The sequence below is a fragment of the Empidonax traillii genome, unplaced genomic scaffold (genome assembly GCF_003031625.1).
Source record: "Empidonax traillii isolate 1590-97213 ecotype Southwest subspecies unplaced genomic scaffold, ASM303162v1 scaffold111:size2041728, whole genome shotgun sequence".
Taxonomy (NCBI): domain Eukaryota; kingdom Metazoa; phylum Chordata; class Aves; order Passeriformes; family Tyrannidae; genus Empidonax; species Empidonax traillii.
The window spans coordinates 991,994-1,011,038 of NW_020955304.1; the positions used below are offsets into that span (position 1 = coordinate 991,994).

At 44.1% G+C, this 19,045-nt stretch overlaps 1 protein-coding gene across 3 annotated transcripts in view; it reads left to right on the forward strand.

Moving 5' to 3' along the window:
• Positions 1–19,045, forward strand: part of GSG1L (GSG1 like) — a 54,833-nt gene that overhangs the window by 4,859 nt on the left and 30,929 nt on the right. For all 3 annotated transcript variants that reach the window (XM_027882820.1, XM_027882819.1, XM_027882818.1), the window contains exon 2: positions 13,299–13,346. In XM_027882820.1, coding sequence (XP_027738621.1) covers positions 13,299–13,346 — 48 coding nt within the window. The remainder of the gene's footprint in view (positions 1–13,298; positions 13,347–19,045) is intronic.

A 19,045-nucleotide genomic window follows, 5' to 3' on the forward strand; every position in this document is an offset into this window, starting at 1 on the left:
TCCTAAGAGGTTGAGGAGTTGGAGAGCTGGGAAGCAATAACAAGTCAGACAGTTTTGCTCAATAATGTGTTTGCTGTGATGTTTGTAGAAAAAACCCATGAACTCAGATCTTGATTTAGTTGCCAATGAACAGACAATCTCAGTATTAACACACACCACTAAGGGGGAAAGCAGCTGCCCAGTTGCCTTTCAAGAGCATTAATCATTAAACAAACAGCCTTTCCATCATGCTCCCATACTCCATAGCAGTAAGGAGAGCGGGAATGGGTATGTGTGGCTTGTTTTGTGGGTTTGGATTGATTTTTGAGGGCAAAGGAGCCTCTATCTCTTTGTATGCTCTATGCCAAATATTCCTTAGCACTCTTGAAGGGGTAAATGGTAGATAATGGAATTTAGATGGTAGGTTAGGATGCATCAAAATGAGCCATAATTATGGACATTCAGTGCACCTTGAGAAGGAAGCAGAGAAGGAGAGAGGTGTATCCTGCAGAAATGAGTAAATCTGTGACATATAAAGACCAGAACTTGCCATGCCCTTTCTCAGCTCCAGAGGAGTTCTGCATCACCTGCTCCCCAGCCCCCTGTGATAATAAGCATATCACAGTGATTCACTGCAGGTGGCTGTCCAGAGAGGGACCAGGAGAAGCACCTTGTGAGTGTATAATTAAAAGCAAGAGGAATTGGCAATTCTTGCTGGATTATGAGAAATACAATATAATTGGCATGACTGAAACCTGGCAGGTTTGTTTGCCTGACTGGAATGTAAAAATTGCTGGTTCTAAATTGTTAGGAAGGAAAGAGTGGGAAAAGGAATTGAGGAGGTAGAGCTCTATATTAAAGATAAAATTTCCAGCACTAGAGGAACTGAACCCAGGGGGCCTGGATAATCTCCATCTGAGGATGTTGAAATAATTGGTACATGAAAATGCAGGTTTAATCGAAAGATTCTGTACATCACTGCATTTAAAGAAGATTGGGAAAAAAGCGATACAGGCCACTTGACCCAGGAATCTTAGGACAGTTTTCAGGTAAAGCACTTAGTGCATGGCAACAAATGGGTTTTATCAAAGGTAGGGCTTTATTGAAGGTAAATCTTTTAACAGGATGAATCACTTCTTAGACAAGGGTAATGGATTAGACCCAGTCTCTGTGGATTTGCAAAAAAGCGTTTGATGGAATGTCCCACTGAAAATTCTTTACAGGAGAGCTGCAGAGAGGGGAGAGGACGGTAAGAACACGGTGACAGGTGCAGGGAATGTTCCACACTGGGGAGTGCTAAACTGCCTGAGCCACTTCAGGCTGGAAGGTACAGAGAGACTGTGATATTTGAGGGGATCAAGTGAGAATGACAGAGATCAGACAAGACATTTCATTGATGCTTCCGTGATTTAAGAACAAAAAGGCATAACAGACAAAAATAAATATTCCTTCCTGCAGAGCTCCCTGCCAGGGATTGTTGTGAAGGGCAAAACTGGGGATTGCAGGGACCCAGGGAGGAAACATCCATTTCTGTTACTAACATGATGATTTGAGAACAACCCATGACTGGGAAGTCCCCAAACTATTGATGTAGTATGGTAAGATAAGGGGAATATATATGAGCAGAACCACCCTATGCCCACCCATTTGTTCTTCCCTAAATGTCTGTCACTGGAGATGATACAAAGACATTGAAGCAAGCAGACCATTTGCTTGAACCTGCCTTGCAGACTTGATTTTATTTATTATGATGGGGGTAGATAAATTGTAAACTGACTAAAGAACAGTCTTACAAAGAGGCTGTGGCAAGTAACACAACAAGGGGGACTATATTTCTAGTCGTCCTGAAATTTGGGGTTGGGTCTGATTCTGTTATTGCTGAGATTTGCAGTCTAGGAAAAAATTAACTAGGGGTACAGTTTGTGTCACCTAAAAAAAACAAAGGCAAGATGAATCCTACAGCAATCCCATGGACATCAGCAAATGTAGGTATGTGTGCCTAAAGTGATGAACATCATCATTAGAGCACAGTGGTAAGCACTTCTTGGGGAGATTACATTGCTCCTCCTATGGGATGAACTGAGCCCTGGGATTATGTGTTTTCCTCATTGGCCAAAGAGGAATCTGTGTAAGACTTTGCAATTCCTAACACAGAAGCCTTAATTTGAAGAGAATAATCCTACTCTGAACGTGTTTCTTACGTACGCTGTGACACAAAATCTGGGAACATTGGCATAACAGGGCAGAGATTTTTTTTCTGCATAACTGAAAATGGTCTGATAGAGTTGTAAGAACAGTATTACATTTTAAAGAAGGTTAAAAGCACCAGATGCTAAGGCATAAAGCTCTGTGAGGTCACAGGTAGTTAGTTACTAATTGCAGGGAACAGTAAGTACCAAGTTGGGGGCCAGTGTTTGTGGAGTATCTGTGAGCTGCCAAGTGCTGCCATATCAAGGGAAGGTGTTATTCCAGGGAAAAATCAGCACCACAGTGCAAGGCACAGGTGACACCTGTGCCTTTTGTTAATGCCACATTAGGGTAGGAAAAAGCAGGAGGTGAAGTAGATGCAGAGAGGGATTTCCGAGGTAGTTAAGGAAAATAAGATCTCCTAGAAAAGAAAACTGGTCTTCTTCAGTATAGCAGATTGAAGAGCTAGAGGGAATGTGGTGATACCTTATATATAGATGGAAAGAGAAAATAATATGACTTAAGTAACTTCTCACTGGGGGAAAAAAGGGCGAAAATCCAAGGATGGGGTTCCCAGAGAGTGTCTCCGGACCTCACCTCCACAGAGGGCAGTGTGAGCAAAGGAAATCCATGGGCTGAAGTGGGTGCTTCTAAAGTCACAGGAAGAACTGCAGGAGAGAAGAGGAACATTCCTGGCATGAGGGAGCTTGGAGCAAGTCCTGCATGGCTGATTTGTTGGTGTCTTAAGGAGGTCTGAAAGGAGACGTCTTGCCTGGCTCATGCCGTGTCCGTGTTCTGCTCCAGGGTGGTTGCTGGTCACCAGTGGGAGCCAGCAGAAAAATAGCTGCTGCCTTGATTCATGTCACACTTTCTGGAGGGTTTTATGCCTCCTCTAAAGCATCAGAAATGGGCTACAGGTGGAGGCAGTGTGTGAGGAGGCTGCTTTGCTGCCACTGACATTATTACAGCTTCAGTGTCTAATTGGTATGGCTGCTCATGCACTGAACATTAAACTGATGATCTAATTTGGGATCAGAAGGGAATTCTCCCTCAGGCTAGATAACAGGGAGAGTAACAAATTTTTGCTTTCCTTGACATCATGGGGAGGGATCCATTTCAGAAAAGCACTTGTGGACTCCTCCTAACAAATCCCTGGTATTTTGCTTTCAGGACAAGATAGGCCAGGCCACAGGAATTTACAGATTTATTCATGTTCCTCACCATGACTCTTGCTCTCTTCCCATGGTGCATGATTTCTGTGGTGGTGATTGCTTTATGGTAGACATTCAGGTTTTTATGGGATGTTGGGGATATTTTGTGTCTGTGGTGCTCTGGGAGTTTTGGATTTTAGGTCCTCCTGATCCTGCTAGGCAGACTGGCTGTATGAACATCCATCATACATAAACTGTGGATATAAAGTCCCTGCAGGTTGAGCCTCATAACAGAGCAAAGTAAGGGACCAGGCAGCTAACTGCTCCAAGCAAGCACTGTGTTGTTTTCTCTTTGGATGTGTCTGTGCTCAGCCATTTAACCCAGTAGCCTTAAAAAAAGCATCTGAGGAGTTCTGTTAGTTCCTTGTAAATGGAATAAACTTCAAAGTGCTGGAAGACTAACACATAAGTCTCAGATTTCAAAGACAACTGAGATGCCTTAACCCAGTGTCAGTGCAAAACATGAACAGTTGCATTCAGGGCTATGGAAATAAATACAGGGTGGAATATCAATCATCGTGGTATTCCCAAGGTTTTTAAATTACACCAGATTCAATCCTGATTTTAAAACTTTCCTTATATGGATTTGGAAGATCTGGCTTAATGACACATCTCAAAATGGGAATGTTAGGTTGTTTTGGTTTACCCCAGCTGGCAATCAAGTACTGCTCAGCCCCTCGCTCACTGCGATGGGGAGGAGAAACAGAAGAAGGTAAAGCTGATGGGTTGAGATAAGAACAATTTAACACTTGAAATAAAGTAAAATATAACAACAACAAAAAATAATAAATATAGAGCAAAAGAGAGAGAGAGGACTAAAACTCAAGAGAAAAGTGATGCACAGTAGTTACTCACTAATGCCCATCCCATCCCAAAGTAGTGTTTGGTAGCTCCCAGCAAACTCTCCCCAATTTATATACTAAGCATGACATTTCACAGTGTGGAATATCCCACTGGCCAGTTTGGATCAGCTGTCCTGGTCATGCTCCCTCCTGGCTTTTTGTTCACCTCCTCTCTGGCAGAGCATGAGACACTGAAAAGTCCTTGGTTAGGGTAAGCACTGCTCAGCAACAACCAAAGTATCAGTGGGTCATCAGCTATTTTTATCCTGAATCCAAAACACAGCCCTGTTCCCAATGCTAGGAAGAAAATTTACTCTATCCCAGCCGAAACCAGGACACCAGGCAATAGAGCTGCTTCTACCAGGATGCCCTGTTAGTCACAAATTGATGTACAAGTGTCCTTGTTGGTAAACAAAATGGGACTGTAAATCTTTGCTGATCTATCTTAGAAATGACTACAGAAGAGAGTGAGTAATAAGAAGCAGATGTTATTACTATGGAATGACATGGCTTGTAGAATAGTCACAGGCAAACCAAATTCACTTTCATGTGTTCCACCTTACATTTGGCACCATTTGGTGGGGAAAGTGACTCAAACCATGTTTACAAATCATTCCACCATGTTTAAACTCACTAGAGTTGGAGAGACCAAAAACCACATCATGCTGTCATTCAGCCTGATTTCACTGTGCATCACCTGGGCAGACAAAAAACACTACATGAGAATTTGTTGCAAAGTTATCAGGTAGAAGCTTGGAAATAAGGTTCAAAAGAGGAAGTGCAAGCACAAGTTTTTTTCACTTGATTTCAAAAACTGAGTATTCATTTTGCAGTGTGCTGCTGTTCACTTCCTTTAGAAGTCGTGGAGCAAAAGTTGAAGTTACCTCAGTTTCCATACTTCAAGTCAGGAGCATTTGCCTGGAAAAGCAGGATACCTCAAACCAAAAAGCAACTGAGCATTTTGGTTGGGAAAGGTGGGGATAAGTTCCTGGAGTTCACTTTGAAACAGGCAGCCCAAATTGCAGTGGAGAAGAGGAACAGAGAGTGGATAGATGGGCAAAACAGGGAAGAAATACTGTTATGGTGTTAACTGAGGAGAAGAAATACAGGTTGGTGTAGTATAGGCTCTGACATTCAAGATCCCCTCCCCTGCAGAAATCCCTTTGCCTCTTCCCTACAGTCACTTGCACATCTTTCAAGCTGCAGCCTGAGGATTCGTGCTCACAGCATTGTGTCCTGCCATGAGAGTAAGGCTCTGTCCTGGACCTCTTTCCCTTCATTTTAGCACTTGTCAGCTTGTGATATCTTCATTTTCTGCAGTAATCCCATCTGTGAAAAGGAGTTTCCTTCTTTGCTGTCAGAGACTTTCACCTCTGCCTGCCCTGCCCGTGTATCTCTGCAGATAAGGCAGAGATACAGTGCAAATAATCTGGCTGGGCATTACCTGGAGAATAGCACTGGCACGACCAAAAGAGAATCCACGTTCATCCACAGCTAATATTTGGAAGGAGTGAGAGCTATGGAACCACATTTCATCTACAATCAGGGCTTTAGGGGTTTATGGGTTATTTACTCCTTTGATCATTGTTAGTCACCAGCCTGGATGGAGCAGCTAAAGCCCACGGGAGACTGTGGAAGGTATGTCATACTTCACACAGTGAGGGATCTGCATCAGCTGCATCCTCTGTGAAGAGCGTAATTTTTAGTCTTTTACAGTTTTCTGGGCAATCCTGTAGTCCCACAGACAGTGAAGTGCCCATAACTAGTTTGTTTTGGCATATTTACATTGCCACGGAGTCAGCACAGGGTGGCAGATGGTCACCTCTGAGAGGAACAGGTGAAACCCTCCCCTTCCCACTCCATGGCTTGAAATGCTTCAAGCAACTCAGAGTTCTGTCTGCTGTGATGCTTTAAGTCGGCTCTAATTTGACACCAGAGTCATTGAAAACCTCTCTCAGCACTATTGTTTCCTCAGTTCTTCCAGTCATTTAGAAATCTGAACTATTTTGCAGCTCTCCAAATGATAGATGTGTGTACACATCCATCAGGTCTTACCGAGATAATCAGCTGAATCTTGTGACTTGGCTGTGTTTCAATTAGACATGATTTGAGAGCAGCCTGTGGAGATGTTTGCTTTCAGATACTGTGCAAGATTTTTCACATCAGGGAGAGTTTCAGCGTGGCAAATGCAGTTGCCATGGCACAGAGTGCCAGGCAGCACCAACCCCTGGGCATTCCCAGCTCTGCCCACACCCGCTGCTCTGAGCAGCTCTGCACTGCTCCCACCAGCCAAGGGGGAACCCCACTGTGTGGATGGGACCTTTCTGATGGAAACATCACCAATATTGGTGATTTTTTTTTTTTTGAGGGGAAAAGCTCACCTGAAACGAAAAAGAAGGAAGCTTTAAGCTTTTCCAGTTTTAAAGGCAGGAAGTTTTCAGGGCTTGGCTTTGCTGAAAGAGGACAGCAGTAGAACATTCAGATCTAAAAACAACCCCAAAAGCAAAACAGATTGTGAGTAAACTCAGCCTGAGAAACAGAACAAATTCTCATGTTATTTAGAAGTAGCAGAAATGTTGATGGGCAGCAGCAGTGAATGGCAGGTGCCAGAGGGAGAGAAAACAATTGTCTGCATCGTTCGAGACATATTTTAGTGCAGCTCTGTATGGACTTGTTCATTTTCCAGAGGAAAATATCACTCCAGCAAAATCAAGAGGGTCAACTGGAAAAATGTTGATTTTGCAGAGTAACACTCGATTTTTCATTAAAAAACAATTCAGTTAAATGCTCTGTCTGGGATCACTTTAATCGAAGTTGGAGTATTTCAGTTGTTAATTAACCTGATAACTCACTTTGAGTGAGCCCATTAACCTGTATTTTCCCTAATGTAGTACTTTTTTTTCACTGGAGTTGTGTTGGAGTCCTCAGCCTCGTCTAGGCTGGGATCCCTTGTGGGTTATAGCTTTTTTTAGACAAATACAATGATTTTACTCTCAGTAGATGATGTGGGATCTCATCAGTACCACATGACTCCAGATATAATTGGAGAGATAAAGATTTGTTAGGGCCTGTTGGGAAAAAAAAGGGGACCTTGTCTGTCACAGGCTGTGAGCCAGGCTGTTACTAAAAGGGAATGTTGTTTAAATGAAACATAATCATTTAAATTTCCATCAGAAATGTACTTTTGAACTCGTAAAATTTTATGCAGAGTAAGTGAATACAGACAGCTTTTTCTTTTTTTTTCTTTTTTCTTTTTTTTTTTTGTGAGATGAAAAGCAGAATTATAACAGAGTTCAGTCAGAGCTACCGGATTTCTTTTAAGTCAAATTATTTAACTAGAATATTTTCAAACCGTGTCATCGGAAGACATACAAAGTAGGATTTCTCAGAGTTGTTTTTATTTTGCTGCTCTGGTTATTAATGAGCCATTTATCCCTGGCTCAGAGAAGAAAGAACTCACGAATGTAGGACCAATAAGTGTGATCCAGGGCATCAACTGCTGGTCTTTGCTATGGCAACAGCCACGTTAGAAACAGAATATTGTCTTCAGGGCAAAGCTTTTTTAGGTGTTTTTTTCTTTCCTCTTCCCAGTTTCCAGTCTAAACCACCTCAGGGTCCTGAGGTGTCCTCTGGCCAAATCCAACCCCCTTTGGGTACTGTGGGGGCCTGAAGTCAAGAGCAAACAAACCACGTATTTTTGGTGGAAAAAAAGAGTAGAACACACAGGGGTCTCACAAAGGCTTGAAGCCAGAGAGATTCCAGTGAGCACCTTGAGCTTGGATGTACATCTGTGTGCTGGAGCTCAGACCCAACCTCTGTGCGCCTCAACCTGCCCTTCAGCTGCCCTGTGGAGCTCTCCAAGCGCTCCCTGGTGTCTTCCAGAGGCCCACAGAGGAATGCCATGCTGGAAGCTCCAGCCAGGCACCTCTGATCTGTAGTGGGACTTTGCCCACAAGGTGTGCAGAGCAGAGCAGGGAAGGCACCCAGAGGTGCACCACACCGTGAGACCTGGTGGCTCTATGGGACCTGTTTGCCTCAGTTTTCCAGCGGGATTGAACCTGGGGGATTTGAAAAAGCCACTTCTCTTGGTTAGGTTTTACTTTCAAACTAGTGTTGGACCAGGGAGGGACAGCTGTCTCTGGACTCTGCCCAAGAAAGGCACGAGGAACAAGCATTTGCCTCCAGCAGAGTCCAGCTGTCCAAGGTGTGTGTGACACTGGAGGTGAGGGAGCAGCCCCAATCTTTACAACCTAGAGAAAGGGAGGTGTCTGGGGACCTTCCTGAGGTGACAGGACCCTTGGGTGACCCCTCCATCCTGTGCAGCTGCTCCCATCCCTGCAGCAGTTCTGCTCTCACCAGCTCATTTCCCTGCCAGAGCAGTGCCTGCCTTGCACGCAGCCTTCCACTCCTTCCTGAAATGTTTTGATGTTGCAGACATGAGACAATTTTCCTGACAAGTACGTGCCACACACTTGGAAGGGCTGGAAACTCTGGACTTCCCAGCCTGTTGTGAGCAACAGAAAGCAACAGAGAGGGATCATCTCCTTGTGCTGCCACAACTTTCTGTGTCCCTGGCACTGATGCAGTGATCAAATGCACATCTTCCTGTAGCTGTCTCATAAGAGCACAGAGCAGCCCAAAGCTGAGCTTTCTTCAGTAGAAACTCCTGTGGAGCTGGAAAGCATTTGCCCTGCAGAGCTGAGGGACCTTCCTCAGCTGCAGGGCCATGAGGTGGGAGAAGTCCCAACAAGCCTGTCTGAGGGAACACTGAATGTGCTCCTGGGAAGCTGAGCACAGGGATTTTAAGGCCCAAGGGAACCTCTTCTCCCTTGACTGTTTGCTGCTGGACCCCTCCCCACTCAGGTCAGGGCTGTGTTCAAGGGGTAGGTGCACACATACACACACACACACACGTGTGTGAGCAGGCATGACACTAACATGTCTGACCACACAGACTCACCAGAGACAGCTGTGCCTTTACTAGCACCCCCAGAAACAACATCACCCTCAGCAGCAAACTCTCTCCTCTTCCTGCTGTGCCTGAGCAGGTCTGCAGATCACTGCTGAAACATGCACAGGCACATCCCAGGGATGGTCCCTGAGGTATTTTCATGGGCTCTGTTAGCCATACCAAGACCTCAAGGCTCTTACCCACGCTCCAGCTCAGTTTTTCCAGATGTATCATCTCCTCCCACCCTCTGGCTGCTTCAGTTTGAATTTCCCCGGCAAGTTACAGTTACACATAGACATGCACACATACAGAATGGGATTAATTAATTAAGGATTGAATAAAGAAAACCACAGGTAAACTTTGGACGGGTGGTACCCAGTCCTGCCAACAGAGAGACAGCTGAGCCCGTGCAGAGCCAAGTCTGGTTAGGAGGGAGTGTGTCTGCAAGAACTTGCACAGATGGTGTTTCTGCCTCACCCTTGGGAAGACACAGAAGAAGCTGGTACCAAGTGCTTTGCTTGTGGATCTTTAGGTGGTTGGTGAGTCCTCTCTCCTCAGCCTCCAGCAGCTAAGCTCCACAGAGCTTCTCAGGCACTGTTCATGGCCGCTGCTCCGGCATGGAAGTGGAGAATTCAAGCCAGGTCATATCTCTTCTATATGTGAGTGAAGTGAAGGAGAGATGACTCCTTGGCTTTCCTCTCTCTCAGAATCACAGCCAGAAATCCATGAAGGCAGGACTCTCAGAGGGATGAATCCTAGACGCTCTTCTTGTTGCTTCTCTAAACTGCCTTTTCTGTATTCTCTGAAGACTCTCCAGGAGCCTGGTTAAGAGGAGAAGATGCATCTGGAAAAGGACAGCACAGCAGGATAAACTCTGCCAAGTCTAAAATTAAACTTAAGAGGGCTTAAGAGATCAGTTATACAAGATACCCAAAAATAACTTAGAATAAATCCTAAGAGGAATAGTGAAAGCACTGCTGACTTCTTCAGTTCTCAGTAAGATGCATGCCTGCATGGGGAAGTATGGATGTGGTCTATAAATACCACCAGTGGTTACCATTGAATATGGAGAGGGGGTTTCCAGTGCTCCAGCAACAGGAACAACAAAGGGAAGTGTCAGGAGCTGCTTGTGCAGTTCCTTCCAATGACCTTCAGCAGTAAGACAGGCACAATCCAGACATCACTTGCTGGAAGTGAAGTGACATCCTCACAAGCCTCCCTGTCTCCAGTGTATTCTCAGTCTTTGTGCTATGGCTCCAAAAGGACTTTTTCTGGATGCTCCAGCATTTTCTGTCCCTATTATTTAAACTGGAGGCCTCACCACAGCCATCTCTCCTGGGAGAGATGGTGTTCTGGACATGCTGATTAGAGGGAGGAAGAGGATGCACATTCCTCCCAATAGCCTGTGACCACTCTCCTCCTGTCCTGCAGTCAAGTCACCTGCAGCCAAATACTCTCATACCATCAGCTTGCTCAGTACCCACACGTCAGAAAGGCTCTGTGCCTTGCCATGTATCTGAAAGACACCACGTACCTCCACACTCTTTCTTCTCCTTCTGTTGCTCAGAACATGCTGGGAATACCAGAACTTCCAGCCCTTCCAAGTCTATGGCACGTACTTGTCAGGGAAATTGCCTTGTGTCTGCAACATCAAAACATTTCAGGTCTCAGAATAGCCTGTGCTGTTTCTGTAGTAGCAAATGCCATTCCCCTTTGTCTTGGGATAACATGCTGAAGAGTAAGGTATTTGTTAAAATTTTCGAGTAATGTGACCTTGGATTCACTGCAATCACAGGTGAGAGATGATCAGTGATAGCCAGTTAGCTTGAAGTCGGGTTAGAATAAAACTTTCTTAAAAATAATAGCTTACATCTGGGGGGGGGGAAATGGAGAAGAAGAAAAAGAAAAAAACCCAACCACAGTACAAAACCAGACCCAAACCACAGATCCATATGGCTAGAATGAAAAATCCTGCTTAATCTGCTTATATCAAGTCCAAATCTGAAGGTCACTTTCCCGATATTCCCTTGATTTTATGTCAGTGTACTCCTGGAACACCTCATGCCCTAAAACTGAGGCTCTGGATGAGCATGTTTCTTACTTACAGCAGTCTCTTTTATAATCCAACTATTTCTGTGGATTTCTTGGTCAGTGGCCTAAAGTACAGCACATATGAAAAGAAACTGGGGGGAGCTGGGCTTGTTCACGTCCCTGAAAATAGAGAAAGAATGACTACGAAAGTGCCAGAGCAGCCGGAGGAGTTCAGGTTGGGTGTAAGGGACCACTTCTCCAGAAGGGTGGTGCAACCTAGGAGCAGAGCAGGGGACAAACTCCATGCTTGGAGTCCCTAAATGATGGGTATCACCATCCTGGAAGCAGTTCAGGATTTGGCTGGAAAAGTCACGGTTGACCTGAGCAGGTGTTAGTCCTGCTCGGAACAGGAGGCTGGACAGGAGACCTGCAGGGTCCTGCCAACACAGCCCCTCTGGGCTGCTGTGATTTCTGTGATCCATCAGTTGTCTTTCTGTCTGTCTGCCCCAAAACTTCATAACTTTTCCATCTGACATTCCTTCTGCTCAGTTAGAGCCTGCCCTACCAACCTCTTTGGACAGAGAGATAGGTGATGATTTGGTAGGTCCTTTTCTTGACTGCCCCGTGGGCAGTGCATGAATTCACAGACCAGAAATCCTTGCCCTGCCATGGAGTTACCAAAATGTTCATTTCAATGTCAAGTGAACCTTTTCTTTTACAGCAACTTGTACATAGACAACAGACTATGTGCACAACACTTCTCAGTGTATTTAGCATGGGTTTAAAACTGCAAAAATAAATTAAAAGCAGTAATAATAGCATTATAATAAGAGACTGTTATGGCAGCACAGCCATCATTTGAATGGTTACGTTTATCTCAATCCTACCAAAAAGAGAACAGAAAAATTAACATTTTACATTGGTTTGTACATATACTTGTATTAAAACTAAGAAAAAAATTTTACACACTGACCTCGCCATAGCTGTGGCATTTCACTGTTTATTCTTTTTTAATGGCTCACATTTCCTAATTCAGTCCTTTGACTCTGCAATTAAAAATGAGCAAAGGTAATAAACATACCCCTATTCCTATAGCTGCCTTTGCTTCAATTAAAGTCTGAAAGGGCAAAAGGGATTCTCCTCATGACCCCTGGCAGACCTGCTGAGCTCTGACTCCTCGAGTAGGGTGAGCTGTTGGGCACCTTGGAATATATCACATCAAAGGGAACACATGCCCTTGGTGGATGGATGCACCTGGGGCAGAGGAATTATTTTATGAGCTTTGACTGCCTGAAGAAATAAAAAGAAAGGTCCAAGCATCCACCCTTAGGATGTATTTCCTGTTCAGAAGCAATTGGCTTCTCTGCAAAAATAGAGGTGGAGTCCTAGGCAGAAAGAGTTTAATTTGAAGTAATAAGTGGATGCAGCAGCCACGAAGCAGAGGGAGTGGTACAGGCTGTGATGCTTGGAGCAAGGCATTTGCCTACTTTATAATATTTTTTTAAATTTTTTTTAATGCTATGTGATTGTTTAACTTCTTTATGCTTCAGATTTTGTCTGATCTAGTCACGTGTGCTATCTGTGTTTGGAAACCTCTGTGCCTCACACCTGGTGGAGCACAGGCATTGCCCAGTGATGGGAAGAAGGAGGCCAAAAGTGTCAGTGAAGGAGGCCAAAAGTGTCAGTGAAAGAGGCCAAAAGTGTCAGTGAAAGAGGCTTTTGCCCTCCCAGTGCAGGGAAAACCTCTGTGGTGTCCTTCTCTGTGTCACTCCATCCCAAGGGCAGCACCGTTCCTGGCCTTGGGAGAGAGCATCACTGACCCAGAAGGGACTCAGACAGCAAAGAAGGCTTTTCTCCATGACCTGTATCCCACAGTCCTGGTGAAGGGACTGTAAATCCTAAGGGAGGGTCCAGCCCTGTGAGCTGGGTGGGTTTGGTCAGGGTGGAGGCACAGGTGAATGTCTGCCCTGAGTGTGAGACAGCCCTGTGGTCCTGTAGAGACTGGGGTGGGAGCAATGGGCAGGAAGGCAGCCCAGACAGGGGGCAGAGCAACCCCAGTGAACTTGTGTGTCCTAAAACAATCCTTTTCTTTTAAAGGTGAGAAGTGTCGAAGTTTTATTGACCTTGCCCCGGCTTCTGAAAAAGGTAAGACAATACACCCAACGGTCTGCTCAGGCCATGAAGATATTTATGGTCAGAAGAACGCAGTCACACAGTGCCAAATGTCTCTTTGTGAGAGGGAATCATCTAGATGCTCGTTTGTTTGCTTTACCCTTTTAAAAAAATTATATATTCAAGTGCATGGAGGCAAGCTGCAAACATTTTTCCTTGCCCTGCTATTGGAGTTTAACTAATTAATTATTGAAAATTATTTAATTCTCGAAAGCAATTTAAACCATATTTAAAAATATTATCTTTAAGGAAAAAAAAAACATGTAGAGTTGCATTAAACTGGGTGGCTGAGCCCGTCCTGCTGCCAGCTCCAGAGCAGAGCACTCTGCCCACAGATCAAGAGGTGCCCAATATGTTTTGTGAGATCACTTGAGACAATCCCAAAACCTCCTGGGCACAAGGTGCCTTCATCAGGTGTGGTGGAGCAGCAGTAAGTGGCGTAAGGAACAATTGTTCTGAGTTTGTCTGAATTGCTGATCCGCTGGAAAACGGAGAGAGAGGCAATTACGATTAATAAAGCAGAGGGTATTGCAGTGAGAGGAACAGTCACAGGGAGCCTCTGTGAAATCCATTGTAAGCAAACCCAAATAAATTATGCACATAAGGGAAGAACAAGCCTGGGATTACTGCTGCTAATGGGCTCCGAGTTAAATCTCACACACACAAATGGGACCTTGGGGCATAACTGCTCTTATGAAACCAGCAGCTCAATACCCAGCAGCAATCAAAAAACAAACTGTCTGCTAGAAAGCATTAGGAAAGGACTTGAGAGCGGAGCAGAGAGCATGAGGGCTGCACACATCTGAAAGCTTCACCTCTGTGTAAAATGCAGTGGGTTTGTCCTTTTCAGTGCAGCTGACAGAACAACAGCAAGGATAGCAAAGTTCTGGAGAGTTCTGTGAAAGGACAAGAGTGCTATCCTGCAGCCTGAAGGAGAGACCTGGGAGGAGATCTAATGGACAGTGATGAGGATGTAAGAGGAGCTGAAGAGGCAGCCTGGGTGTTAAGATCCAATTCCTGAGTGGTTCCCCAGCCCAGGGACTGCTGGGCACAGCATGGCACCTTCAGGAGGCAGAGCAAGCACAAGGTGTCTGCTACAACGGCAGTGGAGTGGTTTTCTGCTTTCTCCATTTTCTGTAGGACTTCATTATGGTGCAGAATGCTTGGTTCCAGCACCCACACACTTTCCAAAACAGCATTTAGTGCTTTACTTTTAGTATTTCTTTTGGTTGTGTGAAATGCTGTCAGCATTTTTTTTTTTTCCGGAGAATTTTAGAGTTGCTGCATGATGTCAGTGCATATTTCTAGACAATTCTGTTTTTCTTTTTTGAGGAAGGAAGGCTCCTTTGGTGTAGTGTTATGAAGAAAATTGTGTCTGTATCTGAAGTCTTTCCATGGAGCTGTAAGGCAATATTGACAGAGAGAGAGGGCAATGCTTTGTCAGAGATGGAAAGTGCTGACCACCAGACTCATAAACAAAGCCAGGGTAAATTCCACAACTGTAAATCAAGTTGGACAATGCAACACCGTTAATCTGAAATTTTCACCATCAGTCTTGTAGTGTTCAGAGAAACTCTCACCACATGTGAAGAGAAAATTGTGTATCAACAATGCCCAGTTTACTTTCACTGAAGAATTCTGTAATTATTTTAGTTAATCTGCTCTTTTCCAGTTAGAACTTCCTATTCCTTTAATTTCTTTATCCTCTCCCTCAGCATTGACTTTAATGGCCAGAGGCTTATCAGCTACTCAGTTCCAGCGAGTCCTAAGACAGATTCTTGATTCTTCTTCCCCCAAGTAAATGAGATAGGATAAAATACAGTGAATAGCAAAATTTGAGTTCAATTGTACAAACAATGTGGGTTTCACAGTCCACTGTGTAACTGGGAAATTTTGGACTAAACTTACCATCACAATGAGACTTCAGCTTACTCAGTTCCTCTTGGTCTATTCAATATTCTTGTATATTCAACAACCAAAAACTGATTGTTCAAGGTTTTGATCAGCTGAAATATCTCTATAGTACATGGCCTGTTACTGCAAGTGAGCACTCAGGCTTCCCAAAATTTCCTTTTCAGCTGGTTTTCCCTGATCCAAAGAGCACCTCTGTCTGTCTGACCAACTTCTAAGCCAAATACACGCTCTTGAAGCCTGTGCATACTTCTAAGCACATCACCTTCCTCTTTAAAGACATCCTAAAAAAGGGCCTAAGAACAAACTTGGCCTAGTTATACAGCTCATCTCTTCCAGAATCCATTGCCAGTTAACAGCAGGATAGTATACAACTCCTCCATGATATTTAAAATAGTCTAAGCATAGAAAAACCAACCATCAAAACTCACAGTAAATAAAATCACGTATGGTCAGGTCTAGTTACATCCTTATCGCAGATCTTGCATTCATAAATGAAAAAGTGTCTTATTCTTACTGTAAAAATCTAATAGTTTATGGCTGATCTTCCCATCTTTATCCATTAGTGCTGATCCCCAGTGCAGTGTATCTCTGATCAGTTATTATACCCTCTGCATATATCTCACCAGTGACATCTACTAAAAGGAGGCAGCAAAATTTGGGGCAAACAGACCCACAGTATGGTATAAATAAGCATTTCCAACCCACACTAGGAGAGCTTTTTCCTGCATTTAAGGCAGCTGCCAGCAATCTGTCAGAACCTCATAAGCCTAACATTGAATTTATTAGCTGTTGCTGGTTCTTAGTGCCAAATCTGCTTAACAAAATCAGCTTCGTGATGGTAGATAATAACTAGGAAAAAAAACCATTTTCTTATGACAGTTTGCATTTGCTATTGATAAGAAATGATAGGGCAATAGCTCGTTACAGGATTTTTAGTGGGCTCTCACAGAGCAGATGTCAGGTCCCACAATGTATGCTCTTTTCTAATTTTCATTACAGTTGTGAGCAGTAAAACAGCAAGTACTTCCAGAAGGAGTTGGAAGGAAACTGTCACAGTAGGTTGGACCTGATATTTCACTTCTGAATTGCTTCTGGGATCTTCTACTCAAAACTTAATCAAAGTTTTGTTCCTGCTGAGTATTTTGCTGCCTGAAGAGAAGGGTAACCCACTTAGTGAGGGTCATTCGTGTCCCTCTTGTGGTGCCCAAAACACTGAGTCTGGGGCACACCACCACACTCCTCCTCCCATTGCACCTCATGGGTGCACCTTCTAGATCCTCTTTCCCATTCCTTCAACTCTGTGCCCAAGAAAACTTCCAAGAGGCTGTAGAGGACACGTTCAAAAGGGAAAAAAACAAGGCCCAAAATTACATCTGGAAATCATGGCACCAGAAGGGAAAGCAAAAGGTTGCAATATATCCCATGAAATGAGCTGATAAATGGCTTCACTGATTGGATAACAGAGAGCTGGATGCACACATAGGTGTGTTCCTCCCCCTGCCCAGGGCTCTGTGAGGACTCAAACTCCCCCATCCTTCTGTAACACATCACTGTCAGCTGTCAGCCACAGTGAGAGGAGGGCAATGAGGAGTCCTGACCAGCCCAACTCCTTGTGGAAGTGAAGGCTGGGATATGTAAAAAGCAGAAGTCATATGGAAGCAGCACTTGTGCTGGAAACATTTTGCTGGAGAAGAACAAGGGTTTGAAGGAAATGTGGTGCCCCTGAGAGTTTTTGGGATGGTGCTTATAGGGGCTGGGACTCAGGCACTTTCCAAACACCTGGAATGCTCACAGCACGCATGGAATTGAGGTGCTCTGGCTTGAGGAGCCCTGTTCTGAAGTCGCTTTAGGAACAGGCTCAAAGGTCAGTGTTGGCTTAAAATTTAGAGATGGCCACAGCAACACAGGGCAGGATTCAGGGGGCAAACTCCTTCCAGGTATTGAAAAACCTGGTCTAAGTTAATCTAATGCTCTGCAGGGCCTCTCTTACTTCAGCTGTGATATCTATGGAATAATTCCCACAGCGAATGGCAAAGCAGCAGCAACTGCCCGGATTGCACTGCTTTGTCCTTACTGACAGGGAAATCCACATGCATAAAATTAACTAGACTTTTTAGACACCACAGGCAAGGCTAAACCTTGCAGAAGGTTTATCTCGTTGCTAGTGAGCATTTAACAGTCCAAAATGTTACAGGGGACTTTTCAAATCAGAGGCTGTCCTGGCAGAGGTGGGAGATGCCTTCTGCGTGTCCTCTGCACAGCTCATGATGATGCATCCTGGAGAGACAGGGCAATAAAAATTCTGCACTGTCTAAAAAAGTAGCTGGCAAAGCCAAGGCAGCACATGGCAAACAGCAAGTAAACAAATCAAGTCTCACCTAAACACAGCACAGAAAAAGAGGAAGCCGAGCCAGTTCTGGTCGTGCTGCTAAACCAGCACTTCAACAGCAATTAATGAGAAGGGAAACTAGATGCCTGATTTTAATGGATACTGACATAATAGGTGTACCAGAAATTTGATGGGAGAAAGATAATTAGTAGGACATTAACGTCTTGGTGCTGATTACACTGAAAGACAAAGCAGATGTCGTGTACTAAAGCTGAATCAGAATAACAAGGTAATGTCATTAATGAGCAACACAATCTCTATGGATGGATTCCACGTTCAGATAAAAAATGCAGAATGATATTAGTGATCACCCACTGGGACAGTTTCACAGGTAGCAGGGTTAAATGTGATAAGGTGTAAGGACAGAAAACAAACCAGTAGTAGACTCCAAAACCCCATCTACAGACTGAGGAGTGCTGTGCTAGGTATGATGCAGAGACTAAAATCCGGACAGACTTTGTGAGCGTGGAGAAATCAGTGGGAAACTTGTTAATCTTGACTTACTCCTGAGTGAGGAACTTGATTCAAAATGTTAGTAAAGATACCCTGTATGGGTGACTAACAGACATTCAGTCTCCTTCAGAAGGAATAAGAGGTTTGGGTTTTTTTTAAGTCATGAAGGGAACCCGAGAAAAGCGAGAGCAGATTAAAATACATTAAAATGTTCAGCTAAAAGGACAAATGAAGCTTGAAAACTTTAAAGCTACTGGATATACTGCAGGCCTCTATCTTTGTGGCTGAGAGCAAATGGCAGATAATATTCAGTGTTGTTAAATGTGAAGTGGTGAACACGGAGAGTCATCCTACCTTTACATATATAGTGATGGGTTCTGAATTAGCTTTTTCCCCTCAGGATAGAGTTCTTGGAACGATGACAGACACTTCTATGAAAACATTAATTCACTGCTCTGCAGAGATTAAGATGAAAAGAAATATTAGGATCATCGTAGGAAACAAAGAACAAAACAAAAAAGTCACCATGCCACCACAAGTATTCATGATGTACCCACCTGCAGCTCTCTGGGAGCACCTCTCATCCCTCCCCTGCCAACCCCAGCTCAAAGTCATGATAAAATTTAAAGAAATAGAGAGAAGAGTGGCAGTTATGGTCAAAAATAGGGAAATACTTGTTTGTATGAGAAGGACGACACAGAACAGATTCCAGGCTGGAAAAGAGACAGATGAGACTTGCAAGAGCCAAGTTAAAACACAGACCTCCTTTTTTTGTGTGCTGGGGAGCTGTTCCTGAGAGGAAAAACAGAGGAACGATTTTCTGAAAGGACCACTTAGAGACCTGCATCCAGTAAAAAGAAATGTAGCTGGGTCTGCCACAAGAACTGTGCACTTTCCAAAGCAGTCTCTATATTCT